The 23,466-nt window shown below is 41.9% G+C and overlaps 1 protein-coding gene across 2 annotated transcripts in view; it reads right to left on the bottom strand.

The window, feature by feature from the left end:
* Window positions 1-21,232, bottom strand: part of ROCK2 (Rho associated coiled-coil containing protein kinase 2) — a 177,479-nt gene extending 156,247 nt beyond the window's left edge. For both annotated transcript variants that reach the window (XM_007063284.4, XM_043542258.1), the window contains exon 1: window positions 20,480-21,232. In XM_007063284.4, coding sequence (XP_007063346.2) covers window positions 20,480-20,626 — 147 coding nt within the window. In that variant the 5' untranslated portion in view covers window positions 20,627-21,232. The remainder of the gene's footprint in view (window positions 1-20,479) is intronic.
* Window positions 21,233-23,466: the final 2,234 nt, after the last annotated feature.

Genomic DNA, 23,466 nt, shown 5'->3' with positions numbered 1-23,466 from the left:
TTATTTGATTTAAGAACACTTGCACTATAGATCTGACGAAAGGCAAAAAAAGGTACTAATGTGATATTTCTAAATATAGCTACATCACTCAACCCAAGGTTTAAGAATCTGAAGTGCATTCAAAAACCTGAGAGGGACAAGGTGTGGAACATGCTGTCAGAAGTCTTCAAAGAGCAACACTCCAATGCAGAGACTACATAACCCAAACCACCAAAAAAGAAAATCAACCTTCTGTTGGTGGCATCTGATTCAGATGATGAAAATGAATATGCATCAGTATGCACTGCTTCAGATTGTCATCGAGCAGAACCCATCATCAGCATGGAACTATGTCCTCTGGAATGCTGGCCAAAGCATGAAGAGGCATACCTTGTCTGTTTTCAGAAATGTGTGTGCATGACTATACACCCAATCAGATTAACAGTTCTGTTCATCTTCTGGGTTCTATGCCTTTGATTGAATCTATATTGCTTCCTTATGTAGGCTTGGAGATCTTGTGCACACCTTTTTTTTGTATATGACGTAGCACATTTTCTGTCCTTCCTAACATGTATTCTTTCCTTTTAGGGTACTGGACATGTTTTAGGACTAGTCCAATTGCTCTCTGTTCCAACTAGTTTATACTGCTTCAGTATTCACTTCTGCTCCACTGTCCCAAAGTCATTTGATACAAGTAAGCTTCTGTCTGCAATTGAACAACCCTTTCTAGTTCTAGGAGTCATCTCTGCAAAAAAGTTTTTATATACTCCTCCACTCTAAGGATGCTCTTAAATCGCATGTTAGTATTTTCATTCATGTCTAGGATCTGGGACAAACTGTTCCAGAGAGATAGCAGGAATTCTGAAGGTCCTTTGGCTCATATGAAAAGACCGTTATACAAGACAAACATTTTCAGGAACTTCATAAGAAAGTCCACAGGTTTTTCATAGAATTCCAAGGCCAGAAAGGACCATTCTGATTATCTAGTCCAGCGGTTCTGAACCAGTGGCCCACAGGCTGCACGCAATCCAATTAGCACACAGCTGCAACCCAGCTATGTGTTAAAGGCTGCCGGGCCACGGGGTCCAGGTTCCCGGCTGCCCAGCATGCCTGGCCCAGCTGGGGTCTGGGCTGCCAGCCAGTTCCGCAGGGTCTGGGGCTGCCGGCCAGCCCCACGTAGCAGGATACCACAGCTGCCAGCTGGCCCCATGGGGTCAAGGTCCGGACTGCCACCCGGCTGCACAACCAGATCCAGGGTCAGGGCTGCTGGCCCCCTGCCCAGGGCTCTGCTCCTGGCCTCACTCTGCAGAGGGGTCTCTGGGCGGGAGGCGCTGGGCATAGGGGTCTGTGGGGAGAAATGGGGGGAATACACTGTGGTTCTCAACCTGCATCCCACAATGATAAATAGGTTGAGAACCACTGATCTAGTCTGATCTATTGCATAACAAAGGCCATAGTACTTCACCAAAATAATTCCTAGAACGTATCTTTAGAAAAATATCCCATCTTGATTTTAAAATTCCCAGTGTTGGAGAATCCACCACAACCCTTGGTAAGGTGTTCCAATGGTTAATTATCCTCACGGTTGAAAATTCACACCTTATTTCCAGACTGAATTTGTCTAGCTTCAACTTCCAGCCACTGGATCATTTTACGACTTTGTCTACTACATTGAAGAGCCCACTATCAAATATTTTTACCCCATGTGCATACCTACAGATGTGATCATCACCCCATTAAACCTCTTTATTAAGCTAAACAGACTGAGCTTGTTGGGAATGTCCACAATGCAATTAAAAAAAAAAAAAAAAAAAACATGGCACTGAGTCTCAGAGACCAGATCAACTGACTTGGGCTCAGGTTGAGGGGCTAAAAATTGTAGTGTACACATTTGGGCTCCAACTGGAGCCTGGGATCTGAGGACCCATCCCCTCATGGGGTTTCAGACCCCAGGTTCCAGCCCAAACCCAAACATCTACTCTGCAATTTTTAGCCCCACAACTTGAGCTAAAGTCAGCTGACCCAGGCCAGCCACAGCCATGCAATAGGTCTGTTATTGCATGTAGATATGGTACTTTGAGTCTATCACTACAAGGCATTTTCTTTAATCCTTTAATCATTTTCATGGCTCATCTCAGAACCCTCTTCAATTTATCAACATCCTTCTTGAATTGTGGACACCAGAACTGGACACAGTATTCAGCACCAGTCACACCAGTGCCAAATACAGAGGTAAAATAACTTTTCTCCTCCTACAGATTCCCCTGTTTATGCATTCAACAATCACATTAACCCTTTTGGCCACAGTATCACACAGGAAGCTCATGTTCAGCTGATTATCCACCACAATCTTCAAATCTTTTTTCAGAGTCACTGCTTCCCAGGATAAAGTCCCCAATCCTGTAAGTATGGCCTACATTCTTTGTTCCTACATCATATACATTTAGCTGTATTAAAATGAATATTGTTTGCTTGCACTCAGTTTACCAAGTGATCCATATCACTCTGTATCAGTGACCTGTCCTCTTCATTATTTACCATTCCCACAATTTTTGGGCCATCTGCAAACTTTATCAGCAATACTTTTATGTTTTCCTAAAGTTCATTGATAAAAATGTTAAACAGCATAGGGCCAAGAACCAATCCCTATGGCATCCCCTTAGAAACAGACCCACTCAGTGATGATTCCCTGTTTACAATTACACATTGAGACCTATCAGTCAACCAACTTTTAATCCATTTAATAAGACATGTTAATTTTATATTGTTCTAGGTTTTTTAATCAAAAAGGCATGCAGTAGCAAGACAAATACCTTATAGACATCTAACTATATTACATTAACACAATTAACTTTATCAAACAAACTTGTAATCTCATCAAAAAAGATAATTGACTGCTACAGTTTAATATATCTTCGATTATCTTTCTTGAGATAAAGATACAACAAAGAAAGGCACTCTAGCACTGCAGGTGCTCCATCTAGCATTGCATCACAGTGGTGATGTGATTTTTCTTCCATTATAGAACAGAAACAGTTCTGAAGGTTTTAGTACTGGACTGAAGCAACTGTCAACCAAAAGTCATCTTAGTTATTCGATCATTCAGAAAGGGACATCTATGCATGCCTTTAATGGGACACAGTCAAGTTTAAAAAAAACCCAAAATCATACTTCCGTCTAAAATTTACTTTACTTACTGTTATAAGTAATTCCTAAGGTTATCATAACTAAACGCAAATAAAGAAAAAGTTTTTTCATTTTGTTTACTTTGTGTTTCTCCCTTCATAGTCAATTTTGTCTGTTGATTTTGTGGGTTCTTCACAAGGAAACAGTAATATAAGGAATATGTATCTTTAAATGGAAAAAAATTTGATTGTAAAAGCAAAAAATAAAAGGCAGGAATGGAGACAGAGATGTAGAACCTGAAACTACTTTAACTGATAAAGAAAAAGGTTTAGATGTCAAGCTGTGTCCCTTTACGTGCAAAATATTAGCATTCCCAAGGAAAAATACAATCACTTCTAAACCTCTTTTCATTTTGGCCATAGCTGCTCCCTAGTAGGCGAAGACTTATTTGCCTGTCCACAGGCAAGCAGATCAGTTCCCAAAAGGGCACAGGAATCAATAATCAGTGTGTGGGTGAGTACTAGAGCTCCTAGGTTTAAAGAGCAAACTCATTTGCATCAAGTACACTGTGGTTAGTCCATGTGCATCCAACTCGTTATTGAGGGATATAAGAATGCAGACATGTCTCCTGAAAGAGCACAGCTTAGTCTCCCCTGGACCATCCTTCAGTCCATCCCAGTTTCTGGGGGGTTTTCCCTCAGCCTCCATTCAGGCTGAGCAACACGCCAAATCAAGCATAGCTGGAGCCCCTATGAAATCATCACTGCTACTATCCCCCTCACCCAATTCCAAGACTCAAAAGATTCAGTATGCAACTATCTTTGCTTCACCCACCTCAAAACTTCCCTGTCGTGCCAGAGGTGTGTCAGGTGACCAAAACTGGAGTATTTCTGGAAAGAGTTAAGGCATCAGTGAATGGAGATAACTGGGTTTCCTTTAAAACAGGAGGACACTGTTTGCACTCTGTTTCCCCAGAAGACTCAAGTACTGCTACAAAGTTTTCAGTTAACTCAAAGGAGCTCATATGCCCCATTACAGAGCAATGGAGTATAAGCGGTATCCTAGCATTTCAGGCTCTTCCTGGTGAAGTGATGCCCTCCTTATCTTTGGACTCCCTGCAGATGTATATTCAGCAGCACTGCCTAGCCACCATAGGTTCCTTGTCAATAGCAAACAGCAAAAGGCACTATACTACCTTTCATTGAGAATGTATACATAATTAGCCAAGTGCACCTCATCATCCCAGGAAGTAGAATTGAGGAGGAATTTAGCAAAGAAATAGGACAAGTAGATAATTCATCTTCTTTTCCCGTCATTCCGTGATGCTTCCAAAGTAATTGATATAACAGGCCAGTTCTCAGTTTTGTTTTTGAGACTATGGCTATACTAGACAGCTTACAATGGTGCAGCTCCAATGTAGCTGCTCTAAGCCGCTGGCAGAGAGCTCTCCCATTGGTTTAACTACTCCAGCCCCCGTGAGCTGCAGTAGCTATGTCATCGGGAGAAGCTCTCCCGCTGACATAGCACTGTCCACACCTGCACTTATGTCGGTGTAACTTATGTTGCTCAGAAGAGTTATTTATTCACACTCCTGAACAACATAAGTTATGTCAACATAAGCTGTAGTGTCAGCAAATTTGTCCTCGAGGTAAGGACAAAGAAACCAACTTTATATTTAACCAAAGTAATTCTTTCCGGCAACCAATGAAATGGGGCAATCTTGGGGGGTGGGGGGGAGTCAGATAATAGGAGATCCACACTTAGATTTATTAGGAACTGGGGAAACTTTTGAGAAAGGGGGAGCCTATACAGGAAGGATGGGCTCCATCAAAACCAAAGTGGAACCGGTTTGCTGTCATGTAAAATTAAAAAGGTCGTAGAGCAGTTTTTAAACTAAGGGATGGGCAGGGGGGAAAGCCGACAGGTGCGGAGGAACAAGTGGTTCAGATAGAGACATCCCTTAGGGGAAGATCTATTAATGGAGATTCTCTATATTCTACTAAGGAGGAGAAGATGGAACTTGATAAAATATGGGTAGGATCTGATGAGAAATAGTCAAATGAAAAAGAGTTCCATTCACATAACATTACATATGTTATTACATCACATAATGGCAAACAGCTAAAAAGTGACACTTTTTTTATGTGCTTATTATACACAAATGCTAGAAGTTCAAATACTAAGACAGCTGAACCTGAATGCCTCGTATTAAATGAGGATATTGACATTATAGGCATCACAAAAACTTGGTGGAATGAGGATAGTCGATGGGACAGCAAATACCAGGGTACAAAATATATCAGGAGGACAGAATAGGTCATTCTGGTGAAGGAGTGGCACTATATGTGAAAGAAAGCATAGAGTCAAATGAAGTAAAAATCTTAAATGAACCAAACTGTACCACAGAATCTCTATGGATAGTAATGCCATGCTTGAATAGTAAGAACATAGCAGTAGGGATATACTCTCGACCACTTGACCAGGATGGTGATAGTGACTATGAAACGCTCAGAAAGATTAGAGAGGCTATACTAAAAAAACACCTTAATAATAATGGGGGATTTCAACTACCCCCATATTGACTGGGTATATGTCACCTCAGGACGGGATGCAGATAAAGTTTCTTGACACCTTAAATGACTGCTTCTTGGAGCAGTCCCTCTAAGCTGCGCGGCTACACAGCAGGGTTTCAAGGGCCATGCAAGTGGGGAGAGGCGCCTCTGCTCCAGCCCCAGAGCTCCCGCAACTGGGGAGAGGTGCCTCTTCCCTGGCCTCGGAGTTTCCCCGGCCTCGGAGCTTCCCCGGCCCCAAACTGCTGCAGTGAGAGAGGGCTGGGGGGAGTCCTCTCTCCCAGCCACATCCACTGGATGTTGTGAAGGCCAAGACTACAACAGGGTTAAAAAAAGAAATAGATAAATTCATGAAAGATAGATCCATCAATGGCTATTAGCCAGGATGGGCAAAGACGCAGAACCATGCTCTGAAGTGTCCCCAGCCTCTGTTTGCCAGAAGCGGGGAAATGGACGACACGTGATGGATCACCTGATGATTGCCTGTTCTGTTTATTCCCTCTGAAGCACCTGGCATTGGCCACTGTCGGAAGACAGGATACTGGGCTAGACATACCATTGGTCTGACCCTGTATGGCCATTCTTATGTTCAGAAATACTTTACATAAAAAGCCTCCTAGTCTTCCTTTTCCGTATCAAAAACTCCTTCTGTTGTCAGGAGATTTCTCTCTCTTTTTCAGCCTCTCTCAGCCAGTAAAAACCCAGAAGGTACCACAAGCTAGTTAACTCTTGTTGAAATCCTCTACACTAGCAGTTTGTCAAACTGTGCCATACGTATCACCAGTGGATTGTGAGCTGGCTGAAAGCATAGTATCAGGAGAAGAATCCATCACAATTATACTGATACACCAACTAATTTTGAGTTTTAGACATGGTCCATTAGGTCTTGAACTTTAACAACCACTGTCCTACACTGCAATACATATTTTAAAAACAAAACAAAAACTCTGGTCCTGACAGCATATTATCATGCATACATATGCATATTAAATCAGAAGAAATCCAGATAAAACAGGTCCACTTCACTGGGATTTTAGGTTGCCTGTTCTTATCTTAAAAATAAACCTCTGGTTCCTATCTCCCATATACTTATCCACATTCGAACCCACAGCAAAGTCTGGCCTGTTCTGACAGAGCTGATAATCTCGTAAAAAACTGACCTAATAGATTGAAAATAAAGCGCAACCCTCCGCTATACCCAAACTGCATTCTTTCTTTTTTTTTTAATATTCTAAGACACGTCACTTTCCCCAGTACTTGATATATAATCAACCATATTTTGGAGAGAGAAAAAAAAAAAGTGATCCTCACTGGATCCATCACACACTTCCAATGTCATTGCACCAGGTTCAGTAAAACAATCCCCACAGCATCAAAATTGCTAATGCATTTTCCTCTTCTATAAAACAAACAATGTTAGGGCAGAATCTCCCCAGTATTGTTCATCTCTAAGAAAAAAAATACAATAGTAAAAATAATCCTCATTTGATTCTGTACTACAGAAAATTTTCTGTTTTGTATTAAAATACTCAAAGGACAACAGATTTCCCTTGCTCCAAGAAAACAGAGTTGGGGAGAGAGCAATAGCGCACATGAACTTTATTTCTGGATATTTCTGCCCTAGGAATCAGGCTTGGCAGCAAGACAGAAAAAAATTAGGTGTCACATCCTTGGGTAGAATGCACAAATAAGGCTTTCGGCTTCTCCAATCCTGCACCCCAGCACAGTACTTTATCTTGGAAAGAGTCCAATAGTTTGCATATAATGTAATCTTAAAAGTCAGCATCCTTTCTGTGTAACATGTTGACAGTCAGAAATATAAACTTTATTTGTACATTACTTAATTGGTAGGATGCTCAAGTTTGGTTTTTTTGTTTTTGTTTTTTAAGTACAGTGGGAACTTACTAATTTGCACTTGTGACTGGAAGACCCATTGTGGATTATCTGATTTCATAAATGAGGAGGTTGGAGTGATTTAAATCACTTATTTTAATCATAACTTAAATCAGCAAGCAGGAAACTTTAATTTAAATAATCTATTTTAATATTTTGCATTTGTTCTTTTCAGTTATTTTCCTAAAGAAATCTTGATTCTCATTGGTTGGTTACCATTAAAACATGTTAATTTGCAACTAAACATCTACTTTATACTATCTTTGGTTCTCCTTTTTACTAATCAGGGAGATACACTGCCTATATACACATTTATTTAAATCATTATATAGCTTACATACATTTATTGAGATTTTTAATTTCTACATTTTTGTATTAAAAAATGGTAAATGATGCATACCTTATTTACTAGATAAATTTTTTTACATGTGATGGCAACTGAAATTCAATTTAAAATGCACATAAACAGTATTTTAAAATTGTTCTTTAGTTAAATGAAAAAAACTTTTTTCTTATGTATCCAGAACATTTCAAAACATGTCTTGCATTTAAAATTATCTGATTTATTAAACAAAAGAAGTATTATCTGTATTTAGAGTATTGAACTGATTGTTTCTGGTCACCATGTCCTTCAAGTTCTTAGAACTAGTATATTTCATTCTCTCCTACCTAGTTTTTATTTCTTTCATTCCTCTTTCAATGTAGGAGTTTAAATAGCAATATGAGTGAACCTGACTGCCTGGTATTAAATAAGGATACTGATATAATAGACATAACAGAAACTTGGAGGAACAATGATAATCAATGGGACATGGTAATACCAGGGTACAAAACATACAGGAATGACAGAGTAGGTTGCACTGGTGGCACTATACATGATAGAAAGCATACCGTCAATTACAGTAAAAATCTTAAATGAATCAAAGTGTAACACAATCTCTATGGATAGAAATTCGATGCTTGAATAATAAAAGAGTACAGTAATGGGAATATACTACTGACCACCTGACCAAGATGGTGATGGTAATGGTGACTGTGAAATCCTCAGGGAGATTAGAAAAGCTACAAAAACAGAAAACTCAATAATAATAGGGGATTTCAACTATCCCCATATTGACTGGGAACATTTCATCTCAGAACAGCATGCAGTGATAATTTCTAGACATCATTAATGACTGATTTTTTGGAGCAACTAGTCCTGGAACCCACAACAGAAGAGGTAATTCTTGATGTAATTATAAGTGGCGCACAGGATGGGGTCCAAAAGGTGAATCTAGATGAACTGCTCAGTAATAGCTATCATAATGTAATTAAATTTAACATCCTTGCAGGAGGAAAACATACCAAAGAAACTCACCACAGTGGCATTTACCTTCAAAAAGGGGGAAGTGCACAAAAATGAGGAGACTACTTAAATGGAAATTAAAAGGAACAGTTGCCTGAGTGAAATGCCTGCAAACTGCATGGAAGCTATTTAAAAACACCATATAGATGCTCATATTAAAAGTATACCCTAATTTTAAAAAAAGCAGTAATAGGACCAAAAGAACGCCACCATGACTAAACACTAGAATAAAGGAGACTGTTAGAGGCAAAAAGGCATCTTTTAAAAATTGGAAGTCAAATCTAAAAGGAAAATAGAAAGGCGCATAAATTCTGGCAAGTCAAGTTTATAAGTATAATTACGCAGGCCAAAAAAGCACTGGAAGAGCAATTAGAACAAGATTTCAAAAACTGACATTAATTTTTGTAAGTGCATCAGAAGCAGGAAGCCTGCTAAACAATCAGGGGGGCCACTGGACGACTGAGATGCTAAAAAAAAACAACAAGGAGTCCGGTGTTGTTTTTGTGGATACAGACTAACACGGCTACCCCCTGATACTTGAGATGCTAAAGGAGCCCTCCAAGAAGATAAGGCCATTGCGAAGAAGCGCAATGAATTCTTTGCATCACTCTTCACAGCTGAGTATGTAAGGGAGATTCCCACACTTAAGCCATTCTTTTCAGGTTACAATCTGACAAACTGTCCCACAGTGAGGTGTTAATAGAGGAGCTTTTGGAACAAATTGATGAATTAAACAGTAATAAGTCACCAGGGACCAGATGGTATTCACGCAAGAGGTCTGAAGGAACTCAAATATGAAACTGCAAAACTACTAATTGTGGTATATGCAAAAAGAAAAAGGAGTACTTGTGGCACCATAGAGCTGTAGCTCACGAAAGCTTATGCTCAAATAAATTAGTTAGTCTCTAAGGTGCCATAAGTACTCCTTTTCTTTTTGCAAATACAGACTAACACGGCTGTTACTCTGAAACCTGTAACTGTGGTATGTAATCTATTAAGTCAGCCGCTGTACCAGATGATTGGAGGATAGCTAATGAGACGCCAATTTTTTAAAAAGGCTCCAGAGGCAATCCTGGCAATTACAAGCCAGTACGTCTAACTTCAGTACTAGGCAAATTGGTTGAAACTAAAGAATAGAATTGTCAGCCAGATGAACACGTTATGTTGGGGAATAGTCATCATGGCTTTTTTAAAGGGAAATTATGCCTCACCGATCTATTAGAATTCTTTGGGATGAGGGCCTCCAACAAACATGGAGAAGGGTGATCAGGTGAATATAGCATACTTGGACTTTCAGAAAGCCTTTAACAAGTCCCTCACCAAAGGCCATTAAGCAAAGTAGAGAGATAAAGAGGGTGAAGTAATAGCTTTTATTTGACCAACTTCTGTTGGTAAGAGAGAAACCTTCGAAGCACACAGAGTTCATCTTCAAGTCTGGGAAAGGAACTCCCAGTGTCACAGCAAAATGAAAGGTGGAACACATTGTTTAGCATATTTTAAGGGACCATTCAAGGTACAGTGGCCCATTAAAGTGACCCCTGAAGTCATAGGACAAAAAGTGGGGTTAATGGGTTAAAGATTATTGTAATAAACCATAAACTCCAGTATCTCTGTTCAGTCCATGATTTTGATATCTAGCAGAATAACGAATTTAACTCCCAAGCTTGTCTTTTTAAAGTACCGTGCAGGTTTTCTTCGAGGATGAGAACTGATAGGTCAGATATAGAGTAATCACCTTGTGATAGGGTGTTTTGTCTTTTATCAATTTCCTGTGTGAGTTTATTCGAGAGAGTAATTTCATTGTAGTCATCAACTGTGATGACTATGTTAAAGAGACAAACCAACAATTCTCTGACACCACCTGCTATAAAGAATTCAAAGAATACCCCACATCACAATTTACCCAGTAACTTAAGGATATCATCATATCCTCCCCCAAACCACTCCAAGAGAAAGTCTACAAACTCATCCCCCATGAACCCATCTAAGGACCTTCTACATTCTTCATAAGATACATAAACAAGAAAACCCAGGCAGACACATCATATCTGGCCATGGCATTATTAGTGAAGAATATTGGGACTCGTAGAAACCATCGTCTAACCACTCACCACACAAACAGCCAGCTTCCTCCAGGACACAAATGACTTCCCTGCCACAAATATAGCAGGTGACAGCTAATATAGACCCCATCATTTTGTATGTCCAGTTGGGATTATGTTTTCCAGCGTGAATTACATTGCATTTATCATCTGCCATTCTGTTGCCCAGGCACCCAGTTTTGTGAGACCCTTTCTAACTCTTTGCAGTGTACTTTGGACTTAATTATCCTGAGTAATTTTGTGTTGCCTGAGAACTTTGCCACCTCACTATTTATACTTTTTTCCAGATTGTTTATGAATATGTTGAACAGCACTGATCTCAGTACAGATCCACAGGAGTTCCTTTCCCAGACCTGAAAAAGCTTAAAAGTTCCTCTCTCTCATCAACAGAAGTTGTTCCAATAAAACATTACCTCACCCACCTTTTCTCTCTAATATCCTGGGAACAACAAGGCTACAACTACACTGCACTTAAGCAAGCTAAGCACTCATGGGATAAGAGGAAAGGTCCTCTCATGGATCATTAAAAGATGAGAAACAAAGGATAAAAATAAATGATCAGTTTTCATAGTGGAGAGACGTGAATAGTAAGCTTGGGTTCTGGAAGAAAATTCTGTATCAATGGATGGTTTTTGCAGCAAGTTCAGGGAACGCAGAACACAAAGGCTTTGTGGTTTTACTTTTTTAGGATAATAATTCATAACAATAGTAAATTTAGTCCTGAAGCCTCCTCACAGTAGCACATTGAACAGTTGCTAAGGAGTGGCATGGCAACACTGGCTTTCTAGGAAAATATTATTGGGGTTTGCATATTTTCACTTTGCTAGACAGTAAAGTTCTACCATACAAAAATATGTCATTCTATTTCTAGTTCACCCCCTGGTCTGTTTCAAGTGAATATCACACTGATATGGGCGTTGCTCAAAAATTATTTTTTATAATGGTCTGAGGTTCCAGAGAAACTATTAACTAAAGAACAACAAAAAAGTAAACATTGGTGACTAGACTACAAGAACAAGCTGTCAGCATCACCTTGATACATGAGTAATTCAAGGAGTTGTCTTCAGTCACAGAAGGAGAAAAGGGACAGTCAGTAACGTACAATCCAAATTGATATGTGCCTAAATAAATTACCAAGCCAAACTGACTTGGAGCTTAAGATATTTAAGTTAAGGCCCTGATCCACATGGGTGAATCCATTGCAAGATCAGGATCCAAAAAGCCTCTATGAATTGAAATGGGTTGTATGTATACAATGTTCATTAAAATGCTCTCCTTATTTTCACTAAGCCAACAGCTTTAAACATTTGATTATCTGAGAGTCTCTTCATTTTTCTTAGCTATCACTTTTCACTGTCAATGTGAACAATTCCATACCAAAGCACTTTCTTTACAAACTGAAGATATATTCCACTAAAAAAATTGCATTAAGTGAACATGAAAGTTTCACACTAAAGAATTCAAAAGTTTAGACTGTGTATGCAACATTATTCTGCTCCCTTGGATAGAACTGCTATGATATGGTTGTATTACACAACCACACATTATTTCTCAGAAATTAGACTTTTAAAAAGCTCAAGTTAAAAGATTATTATTAAAGTTGAAAAGTTAAGCTCTCAAAAGTTAGGGAAAAGGTAAATTTTACATATCATGTACACCTATAACAACCTCATCATCATCATAGGAGGGCGGGTGGAATCCAGCTCTCTTTCCCTCCTGCCAAAGCAGTTGCAGGAGCTCCTTCCCCATGTGGTGCCCCCAGAGATTGGAGGGCGGGGGTGTTGAGGGAAAAGAAGGACCACTAAGGCTATATGCTATGTTTTTGTTTTTGTTTTTTGTTTTTTTTTTTTTTGGGGGGGGGGGAGAGTGGTTGGGAAGAGCCTGGCTCAGCTATCTTCTCCCTTATAGAGAGGATGCCCAATCCCAAGATTCCCATCCCAGTGCAGTGTCTGATGCTGCTGCAGTAGGGGTCCAGGCTTATATTAGAGTGTTCACATTCAGTTATTATTCTGGCAACAGTACAAGCAACAGAAGAGAAATGGAAATTTTCAGAAGTTTCTCTCTCAGCCAAACCCTGAACAAATTTCAAAGGATTGTTTAAAAAAAAAAAAAAAAAAAAGGAAATGGTAGAGAATCTCAAATAAAAGTTGCAAGAATCTTTCATACTGGAAAGCATTAGACAACCTAAATATAGTCGGAGCTGGTATTAACCCCCCAAGACTGTCCAAACTGTTTATATTAATGTACGGTAACTTGAAGATATTGCAATTCTCTGTTTTCCTGTTATGTTAACCAGAGATCATTACACCATCAAGACAACACTAAACTGTCAGTCACCAATTAAACAGGCATAAATCACCTACAAATTTATATATATTTATATAATATGATAAATTATGTTTTCTGTGTGAAAGAGACACTTGGAGTACAATATAGTAATAGCTATAGCCAAGTCAAAATCAGAATGATTTTCATTTTAGTTACATGCCATTTTATGCAAAAATATTTTGAATGAGTAAACTATTTCTGTAACTGTCACAATAGCACATGAACGTAGAAAGAGCGTTAGAGCTGCTTCCAACAAGCACCTGTAATTAAATAAGGCCCTGCCTACGCTAGAAAATTTTGTCCAAAATTTCCCAAAATAGCAACAATGTTGTTAGTAAAATTGCAGCCATGGTATAAATTGATTAGTGGCCACTGCCATCATTTTAAGCACTGTGTCACATAACCTTGCTCATGGCAGACCTAATAAATATAGTGCTTGGAATAGGGCAAACAGCTGACATCCCATCTACACTAGGACTCCAAACAATGGTGGGAATTTTTTTTTTTTTTTAAACATTTTCCTAGTGTAGGGAAGGCCTGACACACAGTACACGTGACTTAGGAACTAAGCACTAACTTCAGTGTTTTGTTTACACAGTTATAGACTAATTAAAAAGGTTTGTTCCTTATAAAGGTTCCCAGAATAAACACAGTACTCTTGTTCTTAACTAAAGCTGTATGCCACTGAAAAAAGTATTTTAAATAAATCAGTTACTAAAAACATTTGGTGGGTTTTGATTACAGCTTAAACAAAGTTTGAGTAAGAATATAAAATTTAATCCATAATTCTTTTTCTTTATCGTGTAATCTATTTCTTAGGACTCAATCATTTACATCCTTAAAATATACAGTCAGCTTCTCCATGCAAGTGGTATGGTTACAGTTACTTTCTACAGATGAAACACTGGCAAGCCACAATACGTATTAAGAGAACAATGGAGATAAGTTTTTTTTTTTTTAATGTAAGCAAAGTTTTGAATGTAATAGATTGGAAACCTTCAGCTAACAATGAGACCAATTATTTATGATACGTATTGTATTAATAGGTTAGTAGCTAACAAAAGAATATTCCATTATTCAAAACATGAAGTTATATTTACTATACACAGGTTTTTTTATGAATACATACATTCATCCTCCACTTGGTGGGAGGAAGGTTGAGCATAAGCAAGACACCTTAAATTTATTACAATCTACATTTTTAATATATATATAAAAAATGTAGTTAATTCATAAAACTGTATAGTTCATTTTTCCTTAAGGGTGCTAATTAAGGACCCAATCTTTTACACTGATTCATGCTGATCTTTACAGCAGACAGTCCCTATGCGGAAGTCAATAGGGCTGCACAAGGGCCCACCCACATAGATGAGTTTGCAGCAACAAGACCTAAAGAAGTAGAACTTGTCGGAACGTTTTTGCCAAAATGGAAAGTTTTGTTTCTGTTCCAATGCAGAACAAAAACAGATTTTCAAACCAAGAAAGCTGCAATGAAACAGAATTGTCATCCTCCAGTCAGCTCTACTAGGAAGACTGCCGTTAAGACTGTTTGCAAATGATGAACGAGCAACAAAAGTCAAGCAGTTCTATTGCTATAAAAGCTTATTTTTTTCTGCTACTTTTGCTCCTTAATCAAACTTCTGGAATTATAAAGATTAAAAAAAAAAAAAAAAGCAGGTGGGAAGGGATTTTGGATCCCTCATGTTGACTAGGGGCTAGTCTACACTAGAAGTGCTACATTAGCGCAGGTGCACTGCTGTAGCGTGTCTGATGAAGACACTCTATGTAATAATCCACCTCCACAAGAGGCGGTAGAGAGCTTCTCCCGGGGACATAGCACTGTCCACATGGGCACTTAGGTCAGTGTAATTTATGCCGATCGGGGGGTGGGCTTATTCATACACCTGAGTCATGTAAGTTATACTGAAGTAAGTAGTAGTGTAGACTTGGCCTAATTCTTGCAAGTTCTATTCACTATCTTACCACGAACTGCATGAAACAAACGGCCTCTCCACAGACAAACGATTATTTGGTCTTCTCACTAGTTTATTGCCCTAACTCTCCAGATCAGAACTAGTGGCATGTTTACTGAGCTCTTCCCAGTGTTTGACTGTGCAAATTAATAAATGATGGACTAATATTACTCATTCAAAATTATGTAGCGGTAAATACACACCAATCAGACAGCTTTTCTATTAGAAGAGAAAATGGGAGTTGATTCTAAAGTTTTACTTATTAAAGCCCCTCCCCTGCAAACTAATCCATGTGACACTTATGCATCCGATGAAGTGAGCTGTAGCTCACGAAAGCTTATGCTCAAATAAATTGGTTAGTCTCTAAGGTGCCACAAGTACTCCTTTTCTTTTTGCAAATACAGACTAACACGGCTGCTACTCTGAAACTAAAATATTAGAATGTCATGTGTGCTAAACTGATAGAGTTGAATCAGGGGAGGGACCTAGCTTCAACCCTTCAGTCTACACTGCCTTGTCTGCACTAGATTTTTAGAACATGTTAAGTATTAGCAAACACTTATCAATACACTTTTAAATCCTAATAAAGACAAACCCATTGAGTGATACAACTGTTACATAAATGAAGTGTATAATACTGGCGTATAATGAAGCATGAGTTAAACGGACTAAGAACTATCTGACAGATGTAAAAAAGCAGCTATCAGTGGGGAATCATCACTGAATAGGGGTATCTCTAGTAGGGTTCTAAAGGGATCAGTACTATATCTGACACTATTCAACATTTTTATCAATAATCTGGAAGTAAATATATAATCACTTCCAATAAATTTGTGAATGACATAGACTGACAGAACGGTAAATAATGATGAGACCTACAGAGCAATATGCATCACTTAGTAAGCTGGGCCCATTCAAACAGAACATGTTTTAATACATCCAAACATTAGGTCACACATCTAAAGGGAAAAAATGCAGGCCGAACCTATGAAATAGATGACTATGTACTGGAAAACAGTGATTCTGAAAAAGAAGTAGGGGGTCACAGCAGAAAAGCAACTCAACATGAGCTTGCACCTTAAAGACTTATTTATTTCAGCATAAGCTTTCATGGGTAAAAAACCCACTTCTTCAGATTCAGATTTTTTTACCCACGAAAGCTTATGCCCAAATAAATCCGTTAGTCTTTAAGGTGCAACCAGACTCCTCATTGTTTTAATGTCTGTCTATGGCATCACTGAGACCAATACTAGAATACTGAGTACATTTCTGGTGTGCATATTTTAAAAAGGACCTTGAAAAATTGGAGAGGGTGCAGACAAGAGGCACAACAATAATTTGATGGCTGGAGAAAATGCCCTAAGCGTGAGACTTAAAGAGCTCAATGTGTTCAGTTTATCATAAAGAAGACAAAGCTGACTTGATTGCAGTATGTAAGTATCTTCACAGGCAAAAAATATGGGGTACTATAGGACTCGTCAGTATTGTAGAGAAAGGCATAACAAAAATCAATGGCTGGAAGCTAAAGCCAGACAAATCAGAAATAAGGCACATTTAACTAACAAAAACAGTGAGGGTGATTAACCATTAAAACAAACTATCAAGGGAAGCGGTGAATTCTCCATCTCTTGATATCTTCAGATCAGACTGGATGTCTTTTTGGAAGATATGCTACCATCAAACAAGATACTGGGCTCAATAAAGAGGTAGCTGGTTGAAATTTAACGGCCTCTGATGTACAGGAGGCCAGACTAGAGGGCCTTAAACGCTATGCATCTACGTACTGGGCTCATTAGGCTCTAACGATCAACATTTAGCCATGTTCCAGACTGCACACAGCAAAAATCTCTTCATTTAGAAATTATTGAATAGTATAGCCTGTGCTAAGCAGTGGAACTGATATCTCAAGAAAAATAATCCTTACCTCATCTTTTCAATTCTTTCAAATTTGCACCATGTGCTGCAGATTAAAACTATTATTTTTCCCCTCTCTACAGCTTACAGAAAATAAGATACACAAAATGCAGAACAGCAGCTGTTTTATGACTTATTAGATGTACAGTACTAGGAAACAGATTCCACTTCAGATTCCATTCTATAGTTTATGTTTTAAACTCTTCCTATTCAGACAATGATCAGTTACCATTTCATCAAAAATAATGTAACTTTTTTTTTTATAATTTAACTAGTTTCCCCATCCCCAATATTTGCCACTGTATTTCCACTTTAAGTACATTTCTACTTAAGCACAAATCGCCTTAACTCAGCTGTTTATAAAGAAACCTTCCTCTCTACTTAAATGTGAGGTTTTCATATGCAGTACATCATATTCAATCTAGGAGAAAACAAGCATGGAACACCAAGCTAACCTTCATAAAGCTACGCTATCAAGTTCTAAGAGTAAAAATATCTGTAGGATAATTACTACTGCTTTCACATTCTATAAAAACAACAAAATTCTTTAGTAACTGATTATTTTAGATGTATAAAACAGAGACGATCAAATTTTACTATTTTGCGTATACACCTTATACAATTTTATCCATTGTTATTCATTCCAAACAATATTTAAGTTGTATCTATTCTAGAAAGAGGGAGTGCATGTGACAAAATTATGCCCTTTACTATAAAAAATAAGCACTAATAATCTACTCAATAAACCTCTTACCTTGTTCTGTGATGTCTCATTTATTGCATAAGGTGATCTAACTACAATATACTGGTGTAAGTTTACAAAATGTGTAAGCTATGCTAAACTACTGTCAAGCAGACACTGGTCTTAATTTTGCATCATGCAATTTTTATTCAAGATCACATTAAGAACTGCACTTTTACAATTTCTACCCTCCCAAGCCCAAGGACAAAAAATAATGAGTTTAAAAGCTGAAAATAAAGTGTGAAAAAAAATCAGCCAGCATTAAGTATTAACCTGATGAGTTTTTCAGATCTGCTGTACTATTTTAAACTACTCTTTCTGGCCATAGGTCAAAGTTTTCCGAATGAAATACCGACATGAAAATGCTGGGAGTGAAGCCCGGAGGCAGCTCTCTTTGCTTTGGCCTAGGTTAAACCCTATCAGAGCCCAGCAAAATCAGTAGCACTATTTCCCACCCTCTCCATCAAGTATCACGGGTGACAGTAACCTCTGAGTATCCATGACAGGAATAGCACAACTAGACCCATGAAAAGAACTTAATACACATTACAGGGGATCCCTGCATCCTCCCCGTCCCCACCCCCCAGCACAGACACACACACACACACTGTTCAGTCAGTTCCTGCACTTTGGCCAAACAGGACTGAGTCATTTTTGCAAACGACTCCCATGGCCTCTCAGAATAAGTGTCTGCAATGAACAACTCTTGGAACAGAGAAAGAAAAAAAATTCAAACCTTTCACTCAGGCTGCAGGCACTAGGACTTCTCTGCCACAGAACACTGTTCGGACAGAGAAGACCTGATACCTGGTAAAAGCACTGAGACTCCCCCCCACCATCTTTCTAGGGCTTACATCAGAGGTGGGCAAACTCCGGCCCACGGGACCGTCCCACCCCGGTCCCTGAGCTCCCAGCCGGGGAAGCTGGCCCCCGGCCCCTCCCCTGCTGTTCCCCCTCCCCCACAGCCTCTGCACGACAGGCCACCAGCGCTCTGGCCCGCCACTCTTGCCAGGCAGCACAGTGGTGTGGCTGGCTCTGGCATGCTAAGGGGGTGAGCAGTCCTGGGGGGCAGTCAGGGGACAGGGAGCAAGGGGTGGTTGGATAGGGTGGAGGTTCGGGGGGGCAGTTAGGAAACAGGGGAACAGTTGGATAGGCTTGGGAGTCCCAGGAGGCCTGTCAGAGGCAGGGGTGTGGATAGGGGTCAGAGCAGTCAGACGACAGGAGGGGTTGGATAGGGGTGCGGTTCCAGGGGGCGGTTGGGGTGGAGGGGTCCCAGGAGGGGGCGGTCAGGGCACAAGGAGCAGGGGGTGTTGGATGGGTCGGGGGTTCAGAGATGGGCAGTCACGGGGTGAGAAGTGGGAGGGGATGGATAGGGGGCAGGGGCCAGGTTGTTTGGGGAGGCACAACCTTCCCTACCTGGCCCTCCATACAATTTTGCAACCCCGATGTGGCCCTCAGGCCAAAAAGTTTGCCCACCCCTGGCTTACATGTTTCAAATGGGGAGATCACACTCCCTTTCCACTCCTTCTTGGAGGCATGGGTTTCCCCGGAAAGGAAACAGCACTTCATACTCAAACAGGAAAAAAATGCTATATTACAAAAGGCAGAGAGAAATCTCTTCACCCCCAGAGGAAATAAGTGTCCCTGTTATATCCCCAAGATACATTTATTTCCTAGACGTGTTCTTTTCCTGCAGCGTTTCTACATCATGCTCCGGGCCACAAGTCTCATCTTTAACTTCACAGTAATTGAGTGTGGTTCAATTTGGGGGCCCCAAGAAGGAGGTGGCACATACCTGGACTCTACATAGGAGAAAAACGTATTTGCTTCCAATTCTCAAAATAATCTTAGAGTCCATGCTTGGTACGAGATTGAGTAAATTAAGTGCAAATAAAGCTAAGGGAAAGGAGCTCTCTGCCCCCATCCAAAGGCATTTCCCTCATCATCCAAGAAAGGAGTCCTCTCAGCCAGTCAAGCAGGAAGCACTCCACAGCCTCCCACCCCCAACACAAACACACAAAGTTCACTGGGGGGCGGGTGAGAGTTGTTCTCTACCATCCCGCTCCTGCCCAGCGCCAGCCATCAAGAAGAGCACATTTTCACCATCATGGCCTTCCCTCATTATCCCAAGGGGGGATCGCACCAACACCCTCCCAAATTCATTCACAGGGAGAACACTCACCATCCCTTTCAAAGTCATCAAGTAAGAGCTCCCCCCAACCCACCCATCGGGAAGTACTCTCTCTCTCTTTTCCCATTCCTTCCCCCACCCACCCACCCACAGAGACACAACCCCTCAGCCAAGGGGGCTGTAGGTATGCACCCCGCTGAGGGGGACATCTACCAAAAACCCATCCACCTCTGAGTGAACCGTTGCCCTCCGAACAAGCCAAGGGGAGCGCCGTTTATCACCCCGCCCAGCCAGTCCGTCCGTCCATCGATCGATCCAGCCCTGGGAGGGGGAAGCTCCAAAGGCCCCTATTGTGCCCGGGGTGGGTCTAACTCACCAGCAAACTTTCCACATTGACTGGGGACCGAGGGTCTCGGATCATGGACTCCAGCTTCCTCTGGCGGCTCGTGGTCACCCCCTCCCCGGGCTCCAGGGGCGCAGGCGGGGGGGGAGCGGACATCTTCGCCGTCTGAAGCTGGCTCATCCTCCCCCTCCCCGCGGGGCTGTGCGAGCTGCCGGGCAGGAGGAGATCACTCTGTAGCCGGCCCCGGTGTCCGCTCCGGGGCCTAGCGCTGCGGAGAAGCCGGGGGCTCCCGGCCGGGCCTGGGCCCTGTCTCAGGAGCAGAGGGGACGCTCCCCGACTGGGCGCTGCGGAGGCTGCTCCGCCCCTGGGCACCGCTCAGCTGCAAAGGCATGAACAGCCCGGAGCGGCAGCCGGGGCGGGGGGGAGAGAGATTCCCGGGGCGGCCCCGACTCCCCCCCCGCTCAGGACGGCTCTAGACGGGCACCGAGTCACTGCCGGGTCTCCGGCACCAGCCTGGCCATTGCACCAGCCAAACACCCGCCGCGGCGGAGGGAAAGCGGCGGGCGGCGCTGGAGGCCGGCTCCCCTCCTCCTCCGGCGGCTGCTGGGCGGGAGAAGCGGCTCCCAGCGGCGGCGGGAGGCTCGCTGCTGCCCCTCTCTCGCCGTGTCACTCAGTCCATGGGGCGGCCGCCGCCCGCAGCGAGTCACTGTCCCTGCCGCTGCCTCCCGCCGCCCCCATTCTCCGCTCCCGCCCCTCAGCCTGACACCCAGCAGCCGGCCTCCCTTACCCACAAGCCTCCGCTGCGAGCTGCCGGACACGCCGCCCCGCGCCCAGGGCGCATAGCTCCGCGCTCGCTCATTGCCTAACTATACCCCTCAGCGCAGCTGGCGGGGCGGGGAGTGGCGCCGAGCGGCGGCCCGGGGACAGCGCTGTGTCACCCCCCCGGCTGCTGCAGGGACACGCCGTCACCCCCCAAAGCGGGCACTGAGCAGCTTGCCCCGCCGCCTCCGGCTGCCCTCAGCCCGGCCAAAATAGCAGGGTGACCCGCCCTGTCGTTATCGCCTCCTCCTGAGTCAGCGCGTGAAGGAAGGCGGCGAACCCAGCTCGTGGAGGGGTCGGTGAGGGGGGCACAAGCTTCCCATCCGCAGTGTTGTATGTATGTATGTACCAACTGGTCCTATAAAGCCCTAGACATGTTGTATAATAATTGGGTGGTGACTCCAAACCAGCCCCCCCCCCCTTCAGTGCAACCCCAGGTGCAGCTCAAGAACCCCCTGTGCACCTGGGGGTTGACCTGGAGCTGAGGGCTTCCAAACTGCATGGATGTTAAGAACCCAAGAGCTGCTGTAGTGGGTTGGATCAATGGTCCATCTAGCCCAGTATCCTGTTTTCCTACAGTGGCCAGTATCGGATGCTTCAGAGGGGATGAACAGAACAGGCAATCATCAGGTGATTCATCCTCTGTCACCCACTTCCAGTTCCTAGCAAACAGGCTAGGGACACTCAGAGCATGTGGTTGTATCCCTGACCATCTTGACCAGTAACCATTGATGGACCTATCTTCTGTGAACTTATCTGATTCTGTTTCGAACCCATACTTTTGGCCTTCACAGTATCCCATTGTAGCAAGTTCCACAGGCTGACCATGTGTTGTGTGAAGAAGTACTTCCTTTTGTTTGTGTTAAACCTGTTGTCTATTAATTTCATCAGGTGAGCCTTAGTTCTTGTGTTATGTGAAGAGATAAATAATACTTCCCTATGAATTTGTTCATACTAGTCATGATTTTATAGACCTCTCTCATATCCCCCCTTAGTCATCTCTTTTCTAAGAGCTCTCCCGTCAGCTTAATTACTCCAATCCTCACAAGTGGCAGTAGCTATGTTGGTGGGAAAAGCTGTCCTGCCAACATAGTGCTGTCCGCACCGGTGCTTAAGTCAGCGTAAGGTATGTCGCTCAATGGGGTGGCTAAGTCACACCCCTGAGCGATATAATTTATCTCGACTTAAGCTGTAGTGTAGCCATAGCCTAAGAGTAAATCTCTTCTATGTGAGAGACAGAACCTTCTCCACAGGTAATCTGAGACTGTGGAATGAACTTCCCTCGGAACTAAGAACTATCACAAACCTCACCACTTTCCACTTCCATATGCAAGGCACATTTCTTTTACTTTGCCTTCTCTATTATAAACTCCTAGCAACAGGTATATGTAACCAAAACAAAAAAAACCTTATCAAAACAAGATACTCCTCTCCATACACTGCTTCCACCAGGGAAGGATAAGAGAACAAATGCGACAGATGTGTAATCATGTTGCTTAATGCAGTATTGAAAGGTTCTTACAATAATGAGCATAGTATAAAAATCTAAAGAGAATGTGAGTAGGCTGAGCCAGAATGTGCTGGGAACTGAACAACCACAAACTGGGGGGAAGTTTGGGACTGTTGGCCTACTATTTATTTGTATTGTGTTAGCATCTTGAGGCCACAAATCGAGGATTGTCCCCATTGCACTAGGTAGGCACTGCATACACATAAAATGACAGCCTATGCCCCTGAGAACTTACAATCTATGTATAAGATGAGAGAAAACAAATAGAGAGGGGAGCACAAGATAATAGTAAGATGATTGTGATCAATCATATAAGCGGTGGTCACAGCAGACCAGGTGCCTAATCATTGTCAAATATTTTGTAGTCATCATGGTATAGGTGGGTTTTAAAAGTGGTTGTGGCCTTGCAGATTTTTACAGGGTGCTTCTCCCTATGTATAAGAGTGAGTGTGGGAGAAAGCACGAAGGTGTTCATTGGGAAATTTGACAGATGGGCACTCTGGGTTGGCATCCTGGACATAGCAAAGGCAGGAGTTGTTGTTTCCACAGTGTGTTAGATAAGAGAGTAAAGTAAGGGATGGAATAGTTGGTGAAGAACCTTAAAATTGAAGACCAGTAGCTTGTGTTCGATGTACTATAAGGGGAGGCAATGGATGAGTACAAAGAGGGGGGTGATGTGGCAAGTGAGAAA

Source organism: Chelonia mydas, chromosome 3 (genome assembly GCF_015237465.2).
Source record: "Chelonia mydas isolate rCheMyd1 chromosome 3, rCheMyd1.pri.v2, whole genome shotgun sequence".
NCBI classification, from domain to species: domain Eukaryota; kingdom Metazoa; phylum Chordata; order Testudines; family Cheloniidae; genus Chelonia; species Chelonia mydas.
The sequence above is the reverse complement of the archived record's forward strand: the minus strand, read 5'-3'. Positions and strand labels throughout refer to the sequence as shown.